Below are 15,071 nucleotides of genomic sequence, written 5' to 3'. Positions count from 1 at the left end.
ACAATGAACGCATAAACATTGCCATTATACAGTACATCAGTCTTATTATTTAATGTATGTCACATACACCCTTCCATTAAAATAACCTTATTACAGAGCTTTGGAGCAACAAGCCAGGACAAGCACAGCCACTTTGAGGAGTTTACTCAATACAACTTCTAGTCTAATAGCTTCCCACCATCCCCAGCCCTCTGGCTAGAAATCTGAGGTAGCCAGAAGGATCCCATGTACAATATAGAGAGAGAGTTATCTTTTCATGTCTTTGCTTTCAAAGACTGTTGGTATGCAAATTTTAATAACAATTTTCAATTAAAAGATTTGGCCAATGAAGATTTTTTTTTCTTACTTAAGGAAATGTATTAGACTTTAGTATATCACATTCTCCTGATTTATCCAAACACTTCTTATTTTAAGTTGAAGAAAACAAATATCTGCATTCCAATTTAACCCTTCCGCCTGATTCCAAACCAGACCATTTCATGAAAACACTAAACACAACAATTCCTGCCACAAGACAAACACCACAAGACATAACATAGAACACAAAACATAATTCCTATTGTGCCAGTAAATGCATGGTACGTTGAATGCTGTACAGCTGGCATCAGTTTTCTCTGATTATCTGAAAGACAAAAAAAAAGCAGAGGTCTACCCTCCTGGGCAGTCAATCATCACTTAAAATATACAAATACCCTTGTTGATTTCAGGCAAAGCAGAGGTATTACCCCATATTTTCTTGTATGTGTTTCATAGGCAGCCCAGGTTTCAGTGGCTCCTACCTTATCAGTCAGATAATTTGCGTTAATACAGATGCTTTCTGGCTTGCTTTTGGATCCAAAGCTATTCACAGCTTGAAGATTTTTACCTTAAAAGGGACATGATTAATTTTACCAGAATTTATTTACAAATATTTCAAAAACACCAAGAACTTTCCTCTTTAGCATTTTTACAAAGTTCAACTGCTGTTCCCTCCAGCAGCTACAGAGTTAACTTCTCACTCTCCCTTAAATCACTTGCTTGTCTCCCAACAGCTAATTTTATCAACTTAATTCACCATTCCAAGTAAGTCCTGGGTATTTGAAATCCCCATGCTTACTGACTCCTTCCTTCCACTACACCCTCAAAGTTTTCCAACCCGTTCTCCAATCACTGTCTGTTGCCTGCCCGCCTGGGCCCAATCCTGCTTTTCTTGCTGAACCGTCCCTTCCATGGGCACCAACTTGTTCCACTACCAGTTTAGCTAGGAGGGTGGGCTTCTCAACTAGCCCCCACTCCTCCTGGTCTCTTCCCTTAAACATTTTTACTCACAAGACTACCCGAGTCCTCCCTCGTGAGGCTTGCCACCTGGACAAAAACGCATGGCCCATCGGGTAAAGGCCATTTACTTAACATATACTCCAGTCCCCTTTAGAGAGTTTACCCAGAGACCCACCCATCCGTCTTCTGACACTTAAACAGAAAAGCGAATTACACAGAGAGCAGAGGGAATTACAGTCTAAGCCAAGTTTTCCCACTTCTGTACACTGACCGCTACAGGGGACGGGACAGAAGGATCTCAATTCGACCTCAGAACTTCATCACACGCAATGGCTTCCACCCTGAGGAATTACGAACGAGAGGTTCAGTTCCGCCCACACTCCTAACGCCCAATGAACAGAGCAGAAAAACAACAGTAACCGGTTAAACAGAACAGAACCAGAACCAGGTAGCGTTTCCTTATCCTGTTAGGGGTCACTTTTAATCATGCAGTTCTCAGCATATAACACCAACAGTACCAAGCAAAGCAAACATAAAATAACAAGGGTAAAACAAATAGATAGTGTAAATTCTGCAGGGCTCCCCTATCATAGCTTTCCTACTCAGATTTGAACCTTAGCGTTCATAACCTGAGAAGCTAGCATAAACTCCTCTAAGCTTAATTACCAGCTTAGATTTGATATCGCTGCCACCAGCCAAGAATTTCCAGTGTCTTGGCTCACTCTGGTGTCTTCCAGAAACCTTCCCTGGGGACCCCAAGACTCAGAGGCTCTGAGTCTTACGCACATCAGGGAATTAAAACCATTCCCCCACCTCTCTCCCACAGAATTTCCCTCTTGGGCCTAACCTGAGAGTTACTGAATGCAAAATACCTCTTTTACATCCACAATACCAAGAAGCTGTCTCCTCTCTTCCACAAAGAGAGCAAACCCCAAGACAAGGAAACAGAAAAGATTCTATCTCTCTCCTCGTAGCTTCTTTCCCGCCTGGGACACTAGGAGAGTTTAAATCCACAGAGAGCAGTTTCCCACTCCACCCTGTTCTTTTACTTCTCCCACCAATTTCCTGGTGGGTCAACTAGAAAAAAAAATCAAACAGGTCTTTAAAAAGCAACATTTTAATAAAAAAAAGAAGAAAAGAATAGAATAACAGTTCTCTGTAATCTAGGATGGTAAGATACAGGGTTTTCACTTAATAGAAAATGAATAAACAATAGAAAAGGGATAAACAGCCTTGACCCCCAAAACAATATAATTTAAAGTACTCATAGCCAAGATACAGCGTAAAACTCCCATCAGCCAGATACAGATACAAATACAAGGCAAAACATTTAAAGAACTATACTGTTTGCTAACTTTGTACTTAACAAACTGGCAACAGAAATTAGAAGGAACTCGGAAATAGACCCTCTCATAGCTGAGAGAGGCACAGAACAGACAAGACGCCAAGACCAAGAAACAACCCCCAAATTCCCTCCTTAAGCTTTGAAGAAATCCGGTTTCCTGATTGGTCCTCTGTCATGGTTGTTTGGTTCCCTTTGTTAACGCCTTTACAGGTAAAAGAAATTAACCCTTAAGCTATCTGTTATGACACCCGCCCTTTTTTAATTGCTCACCAAACTGTGAACAATTTCTGTTACAATTTCCCCTCGTGTTCGAGGTGATCAAGCTGACGTAACAAGGATCGTTGGGGGAAGATAACAAAGCACACATATAAACTGAATTATTAAAGCTTCATTGATAAAATAATAGAAAACAGAGAGGTTGGGAATGCTCCACATTCACTACAGCGAAGCATTAATGCTCCCAAGCCTAAGCCTCCTTTCATACTCACAAACACGTACGTTCCAGACTGGCCACTGCTGGCGTTAATGTTCAAGAAGGGGGATGAGGTGGACGGGAGATTTACCTATAATACAGCTTTGTTCAGATTTCCAACACCTTCTACTCTTGGGAAGCTGTCTTTTACACCCTGGAATGCCTGCGGTGTCTCTTCAGAGATTCAGTCGCAGGTCTGGCTGCCTGTGGCTTCTTTGGTGTCACCAAATCCAACACCGACTCCGGGGGCCAAAGGCACACTGTTGGATTACTGGACATAAAGTTTGCATGTAATCTCAGTTCTGTAACTTGTATTGCCTTTGTTTGCCTCTGTCTATATTTTTTTTTTTCCCTTCAACAGCGCAGCTGGGCAAAAGCCAGTTTCTTTGTAACTTAGGCATATGTCTGCGTTGATTCTCACGACCTTGATGCAGGCAACTTGTCTTTTTTATCCCTGGGCAAGATGAATTTCAAATTAACGCCATTCCTTTCTTCAAATAGACAAATTTGCTCACGCTGTGTCAGGGCTTTTTTGGGATATAAAACGCTCCTCTTAGAGTATGATCTAATCTTAGATTGGAAGTATTCTAGTGGGCCATTGTCTAGATGGATTTTCACGCGTGTAAATATCCCATCTCTAAAATACCCTCAGTTGATGGACCATAAATGTTACGTACATGTAATTACTGGGGTACCCTTAGGGGGTGAGGTGGGAAGTGTTAGATGTCCCCACGCCATTTTCCACTTACAACATTACAGGGAGGGTGTCCTGTCCATGCTAGGGGCTTATAAACTAAGGATTTTTCCCTTAAGGTTACTCACACAGGAGAGGCTAACAGAGGATGGCCACGACCTCTCTTACACCTCCCCTTCAGCATAAGAGCGACGGCAGTCCTGGGAGACGGCGCCGCTTAATTCTGATTGCATCCAGTGAGAATGAATCAGACTGTCAAGTAGCCCACACGGAAAGGAAAGGGGAAGGGAAGATGGGTACATACACTTCTAGACCCAGGTAGCTCCTCACAGACTAAGCCAGGCCGAGTCCAGCCCCCCTGGGTCGGGACCTCCTAAAGATCTAGCTAGTTCCCGGCTTAGCGTTAAGAGTAGTCCGGTCACGGCTTTTGCTTTCACAGGTACGCTGTGGCGTCTTCCGGTAACAGTCACCACACTGGCCGCCCATAACATTCTGGCATCTGATTTTGCTTGTTTTTTTTTTTCAGTTTATTCTTAGTCATTGGATTCCGATCAAACACTTTCCATTCACCAGAATGCATCTAAGGGTGGTACACCTACCCTGGCGCCCCATACCATGGCCCTTGACGCCATTATATAACAACTCTATTGTCTAATGGGAATTACAGCGACTGGGTGTCCCCAGCCTCCGAATTACCAAACGACTGGGCCGCGTCCAGCCTCGGCAAAAGTCCCACACCCTGGATGTTCCTATCCAAGGGACCTCCCCGGGCCAAAGTGCCAGACCACTGGACTGTTCCCCTTATCCAAGGGGACGCGGTCCTCACCGTCAACCCAAACTGCCTTTCTCCACTTACTCGAGCGCGTTGCACGCATTGTGCCTCCGGGTCGTTGAACTGCGTCTACTGCCGAGGCCCGCCGGTGGAGTCACCCAGTGCGCGGCTGGGCGTCGGTCGTCACGCAATTCGTCGCCCACCAGGAGGGACTCCGGGCAAGGCTTTTTAAGCCTCGAGCCCCACGTTGGGCGCCAAGAACGGTTGCCGACACAGCCTTCCAAGAGCCCGAGGGGGCAACAGCGGGGTGTTGTTGCCCAGTGTACCGGTCGCGCCAATAACGCACCAGGGTGTTTGCCGGCACAAAGTGCCCGACGAGGGGCAACAGCAGGGGGTCTGTTGCCCGGTGTGGCACCAACCACGCCAATAAACACACCAGGGTAGAAAAGCAAAACCAAGTTTGATTTGAGATCTCAAAGTGGTGCTGGGGGACTGACATGTCTCAATTCCAGCACACCTAAAACAAGCAGTCTGTTCCTTTATATCCATGAGAACTTTCTCGCTGACAAAGCAAGCCCCTGTTTTTCCCTCCCTCTTCTTCCGCTGCAGCATTCTTTCTCCCAATTCTGTGTCTTCCCCTCCCTCTTCTCACTTCCTCCCCCTGTAGCAGTTACGTTAAGCGCAGGTACATTAAAGTAATCTTGGCTGCGGCAGCTCATTAGTAAAGTTTTCCTTCTGCAAGTTTATCTTGTCCGTACTGCTGAAAGGCCACAGGCCTCATTATTTCTGCTTTAGACAGTTTGAGCTGTATGGCACTGATAAGGGACGTTGCACCTGGCCTTTTCTATTTATTGGCCTGTTAGGTCAATTAGAGTTTAAACATGGAAGAACTTCTGCTCATCTGAGGCCTAAACAGGGAGACTGTATATCCTTATTGCCTTTTACCTTTTAAGTTACTTAGGATTATCCTTAGTGACACCAACAAGGGTGGAGAAGCAAACAAAGTTTATCTGAGATCTCAAAGCGGTGCAAGGAGGTTGAGGCCTCAAATCAAGCACACCTACACAAGTGGCTTTTCCCTTTTTATAAGTTTTTTTTCTCTTTCTTCTTTCTTCCCCCCCGCCCCTCCTCCCTCCCCGGTAGCAGTTACGTAAGTGCAGGTGCATTAAGTAATCTTGGCCATGGCAGCTCGTTAGTAAGTTTTCCTTCTGCAAGTTATCTTGTCCTTCTGCTAAAGGTGCACAGGCCTTATCACTACCGCTTTAGACCGGTTTGAGCTGTGCTGGAACTGATAACTTACTGTTAAACATTTAATTTCACAGCTGCTAGCTTTCTAGATCAAGTAGAGTTCAACATGGAGGAGCTTTGGTTCACTGAGGGCTAGATTTATGCCTAGTGACACCAACAAAGGTAACGGAATATTTATGTAAATTGTGTATGTTGTGTTCATACTTTTAAATGCAGTGGTGTGTAGCTGTGTCAGTCCCTGGTTATTAAAGAAACAACGTGGGTGAGGTAATACTTTTTTTATTGAACCATCTTCTGTAGTAGCTTGAAGGCTTGTCTTATCCACAGAAGTTGATCCAATAAAAGGATACTACCTCACCCACCTTATCTCTCTCATACTTTTTAATTGAAAATAGTTATTTTAAGTGCTCTTGCTGGGAATTTTATATACGGGTTATATTATTCACTGTATCAACATAACTGTAAATTAATAATGTTTCTGCATGGAAACTGCCTTATTTTTAAATGTAGAAATGGGAGTGCCTCTGTTCCCCAGGGGATTATGCCTAGTTCTTAGGTGAGACGGCAGCACGGAATGGAAGCTTTTTGCTTCCCTCTCCTCTCCTTGCATTGTTTATTCAAGTGCTTGTGTGTCCTGCGTTTTCTGAGATGAAAAGCTGAAGCATGTTGAATATGAAGAGCTTTAATTTCTTTTGTGTATATTTGTAAAAGTTTGGCGTGAGTAATCTTCTATATGCAGGAATTGAAAGAAATATAAAAAAAGAACTTGGCTGTTTTCCCATTTTTCATTCAGATTGTATACCTAAAGTGAAGTTTTTCTTACCATGCGGAAAAATAGAGGTCGGACCGGTAGAAAGAGAAGAAGAAAACAATTCAGCAGTTTGCCTTCAAATGGAGGTACTTGTATGTTTTCATCTATTCTTCACTTGCATTCAGGGAGACAACAGAATAATTAGTTACTTGGCAAGGGATCGTTCTACAGTCTGTGCATGTTAGAACTCCTACATGTTTTGACAAGAGTAATCATGGATATCAGCCGTTACATGTGAAGAATCATTTTATTTTCTAGTTTTAATATGCTTTAACTTAGTCTTCCTTTGTCCATGTTTAGCTTTGTGGATTCTGTTTTCTGACTGAAGGATGATACTGTATTACTCTTTGAGTTTTGTCTTGTAACATGCAGAGTGATTCTTGGTCATGCTGAATACGCTCAATTTCCAGTGAAATCAGAGACGTTAAGAGTATTGAGTACCTAACAGAACTGATGCCTTTTTCACTATCTTATGGTGTGTCATGTTATAAAATACCATTCTTCTATGTATACGGTAAAAATCTGCTACAGCAGTACTTCTCAAGCAGGGGTACTCAAAGGTCTTCCAGGGGGTACATCAACTAATCTAGATATTTGCCTAGTTTTATAACAGGCTACGTAAAAAGCACTAGTAAAGTCTGTACAAACTAAAATTTCATACAGACAATGGCTTGCTTATACTGCTCTATGTACTGTACCCTGAAATGTAAGTACAATATTTATATTCCAATTGATTTATTTTACAATTATATGGTAAAAATGAGAAAGTAAGCGATTTTTCAGTAATTGTGTGCTGTGCCATTTTGTATTTTGATGTCTGATTTTGTAAGCAAGTAGTTTTTTAAATTAGGTGAAACTTGGGGATACGCTAGACAAATCGTACTCCCGAAAGGAGTACAGTAGTCTAGAAGGTTGAGAGCCACTGTACTACGGTACAAGTACGCCATGTTTTTAATTAAACTGTATGCTGTAGGTTAATCATTCTTCTCTTCATTTAGTAAACCAGAGTCACATACTGGAATATATACAGCTTAGGAAGTGGCTGAAAGAGAGGGGGTTTAATGACCGTAATTTAAGACCAGCACAGTTTTCAGGTAATATTTTAATTGCTTATTGATCCTAGGTTGTCTGGTTCTCACTGTGGTTTTATCCCCATCTGGCTGGTTTTCTTCAGGAATGAGTATTCAGTGTACAGACATTAAGGACTCAAATCCTGCAGACAAATGCACACATGAATTATTTCACTCTCACAAGTAGACTCTGGCCCACATATGCAAGCTGTTCCTCACGAGGGGGTCCTTTAGCGATTTGCAACAGCATCTGAAGCCAAAGGGTCTCTACACGGGCAGTGAGGTACACTCATGTAGTACGTCTAGTAGGATTGCTGTCACAGGCCTTAAAGAAGCTGGTCACATTTGTAAAATACTGTTGCATAAGTGTTGACAGGCTCAGGACTTATGCTTGTAACCATTTCCTCATTCATTCTGGCAGCCTAACTAAATAAACCTATCAATTGTAGAGATGGAATGCAGATAGCAACAATAATAAATAATTCAAATTTGAATGGATCGTTTACTGTGTGTATCTTTAACAATAATCTTCAAAAATCTTTACAGAATTAAATTAGAAGGCAGCAGATAGAACACAGTATAAGTCGAGAAACAACTGTGAGGAGATATTGCAGGGTGACAACTAAAATACTGAGTGTAAAATAACTAGCAAATAGGGCCGTCCTTAGCCATAGGCAGAACAGGCAGCCACCTAGGGCACCACTAGGCCAGGGGGCACTGCTCTGCTGGGGGCCCGGACAGATGGGAAGCAGTGGAGTATGTGAGAGCAGGGCTGCTGGGTCCTAGAGAGAGCCGAATGCAGCATAGTCTGAGAGAGGGGATTGGCTGCTGGGAAGGGGTGGGGGAATAATAATAATAGGAGATATACTAATCTCCTAGAACTGAAAGGGACCTTGAAAGGTCATTGAGTCCAGCCCCCTGCCTTCACTAGCAGGAGCAAGTACTGATTTTTGTCTCAGATCCGTAAGTGGCCCCCTCGAGGATTGAGCTCACAGCCCTGGGTTTAGCAGGCCAATGTTCAAACCATGGAGCTATCCCTCCACACCTGTGAGTGTGACTCTTTCCCCTGGCGTGAGGTGAGGCAGGCTTAGCGGCTCTGGCAGTATGCTTTGTTGTACCCCATAAAGTCCATTCTTCTCCCTCTTGCCTCATGGAGCACCCCCCCATCCCCCCCCCCCGGAGCACCCCTCTCTCCTCCATCCCCTCCGTCAGGGCTGGGTTGGGTGAGGTGCTGGGGGGAAGCATGGGAGGCAAGTTTGTAGAAATTTTGGTGGTGCCCAGAACTCTGCCCCCCTCAAACTCCGCCTCCACCTGCCTAAGGCTCTGGGTGGGGTTTCAGGGGGGAGGTCTGGGGTGCAGGTCCTGGGCTGGGGATTAGAGTGCAGGAGGGGTGCAGGCTTTGGGAAGGTGTTTGGGTGCTGGGTGCAGGCTCCGGGCTGGGGCAGGGGGTGGGTGTGCAGGAGGGGATGAGGAGTGCAGGTTTTGGGACGGAGTTTGGGTGCAGGCTCCCGGCTGGGGGTGGGGATGTAGGAAGGGGTGAGGGGTGCAGGCTCTGGGAGGGAGTTTGGGTGCTGGGTGCAGGCTCTGGGCTGGGGCAGGGGGTGGGTGTGCAGGAACAAAGATGCAACAATAATATATTTTTTAAATTGACAACATTTATGCAAATTTATTATCGAAGAGCTATGACGGCAAGTTATTTAATCTAAAAGCAGATCTTGGTTCTTATGGCTGCAAAATCAGTTAGAATGCTCACGATGACAAGACAAGTGAGTCTGTATTGGATTGCAAGAATAGCAAGACCATCAGTAGTTCCCTAGACTCATTGTAGAAGGCAGAGATAGTTAATTAATCATACTATTGTTATTGGAAAACATCTCCTGATCTACGTTACGGAATCTGTCAGTTTAGAATAGGGTTGGCAATGCGTACACATTTAGGATATATTCAACAATTTGCTGGTATGAATAAACTGTACAATTCATCATCTATTTTGCATGTGGCACAACTATTTTGTACAGTTCAAGCCATTATCAAAGGATTATCGGCTTCAGGATGCTCTCTAGTTCAGGTCAACTCAGGCCTCATAGGCCAGAGGCCACATGCATGTGCAAAATTGCGCTGAATCCGCGCATTGTCGACGACGCCTCTGCGCATCGGACACCGCTGCCACCAAGCAAGCAGCATCATCCAGAAGCGTCCATCGTGTTTTTCCCCCCCGCCCCCGATTATTGGCAAGCATTTTCGGCATATGCGCGTGAGACACCAGTCCATACCATGGCAGAGGTGAGGAAACGTACTGCTGTATTCCACTGGCACCTGCCAAGATGAATACCTAGCTCCATTGGAAAGATTCAAAAAGTTTGAGGACCTGCGCCGACAATAATGGGGATTCTCTTGCACTTCATGGTCCCCAAAAATGTGTCTCTACGCTACTTTAGTGCATGTACTCGCGTATCTTCACTAATCTTCAATATGAACTATGCCCGCTCAGCCTCTGCCACGAGGAAGAACCACCAAGCCACAGTGGGCTTTAGAGATCCAGACAGGAGCGAGACTACGCCAGGGAGCGAATGTCTCAGGCCCAACCCTGTCAGCCTGGCGGGTCCTCCTGGTAGTCCCAGCCAACGCAGTGGGCTGGAGATGGGCTGCGGCGGCCAGACCCCAAGGTGCAATGACAGCGCCGGAACACCCAGAAGCATCCTGCGGACTGAGGCATGCCGTCAAGCTCCAGCTCACTGCATGCATCAAATATCATCTACACCGCGTGCCACCTCTTTGATGCCCCCATACGTCCGTTTGGAAATGCTTAGGCCCCGACCCCTGCTCTATAGGATGTTATGTGGGGTAAAGAATACATGAGTTGCACGTTGTGGAGGGCTGTATATACTAGCAGTAACAGGGGCGAATAGATCACACACCACACTCAAGTCAAGTACACGATACTTCTTTTGCATATTTTGCCTCTGAAACGAAACTCTGGCCACTCCTCCCATAACCAAACTTCACAAATGAATTGTCAAACAACTTAATTTCTGATTTTGCTAAGATATAGTGAGCTTTATCAAAAAAATACTGAAATACTTGCGAAATTCATTGATAGTGCGATACTTAAGCCATTTGGCTAATCAAGATCATAATTTTACATGATCTAATGGCAACACAGTACTGCTTTACAAGGCTGCAAACCCCATCGTACCTCGCGAACGCTGGGCTAGCCAACAAACGTTAATCACCTCCAGGCTAGAGCAGATGGTGAAGGATATTGTGATACCAACCCCGCAAAATCCATCTGCCAAAACCAAAATTCTCGAAGCTCGGCATGCTTCGGGGTAAATAGCAATGTTTGCGTGGCTCATAGTAAGTGAAGCAGAAGCCTCGACTCAGGGTTCAAAGTTATCCAAGGTTTTACCACTCTAAACACAACTAGAAAATGCTCTGGTCACCCTATAACAGCAGTCTCCCTACCAGCCAGTGGGAGCAGTTGTTCTTTGCATGTCCTGCTAGGCCCTAGGAAGCTTCTCACTAAACAGCCCCTGGAGATGCTTGCCTGTTTTTCCTGATTCTCACACCTTCCAACCGCTCACCCATCGCCCAGCTTCTATTTCCAAGGCCACGCTCTCCCAAAGACAACACAAGTGAAAGTTAGCAACAGCATCGGATACCAGGACGAGCACCCATGGAGCCCATAGTCAGACTGTCATCCTGTCCTGTGCAGCCCCCACCAGGATAGATGGATCACTTGCTCAAGCCCGGGGGAGAATTATCTTGCTCCGCCAGCTAGTGGCATCAACCAGTGTCCTGATTATTACAGGGGACCAGCTCCAGAAATTTGAGGTCTGTGTCATTATAATAGGCATACCAATTACCTCCACTTAGGGATGTGACCAGACAGCAAGTGTATGAATGCATAAAAACAGATGAGGAGTGTGGGGGGAACGAGCTTACCTTATATAGGATTAGAGGCCAAGTTTGGGACATCTTGGTCCGGCCATGCTGAACAGGTTGCTCCATGAGATTTCAAGAGACAGACTAATAAATTCGGCTGAAAAATGCCAGACATAAAGGGGCAGTCAAGCATGTAACATATCTCACGCCCCTGAAGCACTAAGCCTGACTTGAAATGTTCCCGAGGCTACTCAAAAGTCCTGGGTCTATGAGCACAGGATGGCAATTGGCTTGAATGGTAAACTGGATGACTTTGTGATGGTGAAACAACTAGGAGCTGCGTAAGGAACTAGCACAACAGCAAATGCATTGTTATCAGTTGTGATCTCTCATCAGATTGAACACGAGCTATCCAGACGATAAAGGCCGCGTTATATTTAAACCCACCAATGTGCTGCTTAGAGCTCAGCCAAGCACAAAGTGATTTTAAAGGGCCACACTTAGAACGTCTCTGGGTTATCATCATAGCCAAGCCCCGGGCCAACATCTCTCATAAGACACTAACCCCAAATCCAACCTCATGGAAGTTAATCATGGTTTAGGATCCTACCAAGCTTGTAAAACACATTAAAGTGCAATGTTTTTCAAAGATAGGGGCTGAAAAGGACTGCAGCAATTTTGCCCCTGACCCTGCTGCCCACTGACTACACACTGAGATAAACTTTGTAAGCAAGCTGCATTACACCCATTGCAGCTGAGATCGAATTCTCACTAGGCTACTGCAAGATACAATCTTCCTCCCGCTTTGAAGCTGCCCCTTGGGCAAAGAGTAACAATTGCGTATTTCTGAAGAGCTAAGGACGCAGACATTTTTCACACAGCTTCTTCTCTGCTCTTGGCTTAACACCGTGGATTCCGGATTGAACATGAAGGTAAGCCGAAGGAAATTGTCTCGGGGATATGCTTCAGCTCATATGCAAGACAGAACTCAGCAAACTTTACACATGTGGAGTGGCCCTTACTCCGTGACGTCCCTTGAATCAAGGGGGGCTTGATACTGCATTTATGCTCCAATTAGCTGAGATTTGGAATCTAGCCCTCCTGGCAAGAGAAAGACTTTCTTTTGGGGAGGAGAAAATATGCGCCAGACACATGAAGGCAGCGCACAATTGGCGCTGGACTCTGAACAGATACGGCAACACTCACATACATGGAGGTACCACCAAAGGTGGATGCACAGAATCTCAGGGGACACAAACCGATAGATCTGTCAAAATGCTCAGCCAAGATCCCTTACTCTACTTGCTACCCACAATACAACTGGTATGGCCTACAGTTAATAAGTTTTCGTGCTTCCCTCCCATTCCTCACTTTACCACTCTCATCAGGCTGTCTGCTCGCTGGAGTCATAGATAGTTGAAAACAACCCCACCTGAAATAGCCATCACTGTAAATATAAGCCAAACCAAAGTCCATGGAAGTCAGGGATCTTGTTGACTAAAAGGAAGGCTGATCCAGCTGGTTAGGTGGTGCTTAAAGCCAGAGTCAGTTCCTGCTCTGCCACAGATTGTGTTGAGTACCTTGGCAAGTAAATTTGTCTCTGTGCCTCAGTCTACACGAGACCCCCCAACAAAAGTGGGGACTGGCAGCCACATATAACAGTAGACATCTCCGCTCACTCTACCTACCCAAACCCGCTGTCCTTGATTTTTCACACATGGCTATCCTGCTATCCCCTACACAGCGTCACTCCATTTCCAATCCTGAGCTGTCTGCCGCAGAAGTGATTACTTTCACTTTCAATTCTCAGCAGCAACCAGCCCAGCCTCGCCCTCCCACATAGCGCAGGTATATTTGCCCTCGAGGTGTCCACAGGCTCCAGGAATATCAGGGTGGGCCCACCCAGCATATTTGATCTGGGTCTCTTCCCTGCCTGCCTGCGCGCATTTCCGAGCGCTCCTGACTTGGCCGTTCCTTTCCTTGGAAATACTGTCAGTAGGTTAAAATTTCCACCTACTTCACAAGGGTATTGGGAGGTAAATACATTAAACCGTACATATCAGTAAAGAAACAAGCAGCTATCAAGCATCTACATAAGGCATACAGAGAAACTTAATTGTTAAGTGTCTGCATCGGGTTATGTGGTACCATTATGATTGGAAATAAAAGCCATTAGAAGATATGATTCCACTGGTGGATTTAATGGACCCTTTGCACCAGAGCCGGGTCTACCTGCTAAAGTTTGTTAGGGACCCCTGCTCTCATCTTTCCTGAGGGAAGGGTGGCTATTTGTTAACTAGAAAGTTAGCCCAATGCTCTGGAAGGAAGCAGAGGCAGATAGGACGGATACCTTGAAACCAAACGCATGCAACTGTTAGGATGCGGCAGCAAGAGGCAATGGAAGCAGCAGAAATGGAATTCACAGTCTACAAAGAGAGCAGCTGGTGTCCTCTGCTCAACGAGAAAAGTAACGGTGCTGAAGAGAGAAAGTTAAGAACAGGAATTTGCAAAAAAATATCTGAGCCCAGATGGTGTATCCAAGCTATTTGTATTATAAATTCACTTTTTTTTTTCATTCAAAGGATTTTTGGACTAAATCTAGCTAGTTTGGAAAAATGTCTCACCTGCATCAGAACGCTTCCCCTTGAAAAGTATTTTGAGCGTCAAATAATAACATATCACTCATTTTAAAATTAAAAGGACTTGTCTTCTGTGAACACTTTCTGTCTTATGAGACACCGAAGGTACCAGAGGCTCAGGACTAAAAAGAAAGAGGAAGGAAAATTAAAATTGTTCCTCCCTTAATAAACAGAAACACGCGTTTGTAAGTCCCTGTTTTGTGTGCAGTGATGGCAAAGAAAAACCTCTGAAACAACATAGGTCAACCAGAGAAAAATGGCGCTATGGATTACCCTATACAATTGTATTATGGGTAATGAGACATGGTTTTTAAGGGAAAAGATCTCCTGTCCTCACTGACTGCAGCAGACTATGTTAACATATAGTCACCAAATTGTTTGAGACAATTAGTTTAAGATATAGAATGAAGGGTTTAGTCATTCTAAGACATGTTCTCCCATCGTCCATTCCAAGACAGGCCTTGGTATTACCCATTTACAATCATAAAAGAGGGGCACCAGTAACTTTCTCTGTTCCCAATACATGTCCTGGGGCTTTTTATTCCCATTGCTACAGATATGATTAACTACTGTTCATTCATTCTCGTTGAATGGACATACTCACTGGCAAAAAAAATTTGACTTTGCCTACTAAAAATGGTATTAACTGTGCCAAGCAATAATTATGGGACTCTCCATGGTACACACATCTATTCCCAGTGATATGGAATCTTGAGTGTGTTGTAAGAAGTAATAAATGCTGTCTGGAAAAGAGTCATTATAAGGGAATTAATAGCAAACCTAATGGTTGAGAGGACAGTTTCATTGTAAAAGGAGCATATGCTAATATGTATGATGTATATTCCTGAAAAATAATCAAAAGTCATAAAAGTTACAAA

The 15,071-nt window shown here is 44.5% G+C and overlaps 1 protein-coding gene and 1 long non-coding RNA gene across 5 annotated transcripts in view; one reads left to right on the top strand and one right to left on the bottom strand.

The window, feature by feature from the left end:
* The window catches only part of SETD4 (SET domain containing 4), a 52,865-nt gene that overhangs the window by 3,950 nt on the left and 33,844 nt on the right, over nt 1-15,071 (top strand). For all 4 annotated transcript variants that reach the window (XM_032778303.2, XM_032778322.2, XM_032778313.2 and 1 more), the window contains exons 2-3: nt 6,582-6,685; nt 7,598-7,693. In XM_032778303.2, the coding sequence (XP_032634194.1) occupies nt 6,613-6,685; nt 7,598-7,693 (169 nt within the window). In that variant the 5' untranslated portion in view covers nt 6,582-6,612. The remainder of the gene's footprint in view (nt 1-6,581; nt 6,686-7,597; nt 7,694-15,071) is intronic.
* On the bottom strand, nt 455-1,970 carry LOC142047939 (uncharacterized). The gene is made up of 2 exons (XR_012657265.1): nt 1,386-1,970; nt 455-1,344 (listed from the first exon to the last, which is right to left on the bottom strand). It is a non-coding gene; the product is annotated as an uncharacterized LOC142047939 (long non-coding RNA).

The sequence above is a fragment of the Chelonoidis abingdonii genome, chromosome 1 (genome assembly GCF_003597395.2).
Source record: "Chelonoidis abingdonii isolate Lonesome George chromosome 1, CheloAbing_2.0, whole genome shotgun sequence".
Classification (NCBI taxonomy): Eukaryota; Metazoa; Chordata; order Testudines; family Testudinidae; genus Chelonoidis; species Chelonoidis abingdonii.
This window is presented reverse-complemented; position numbering and strand designations above follow the sequence as displayed.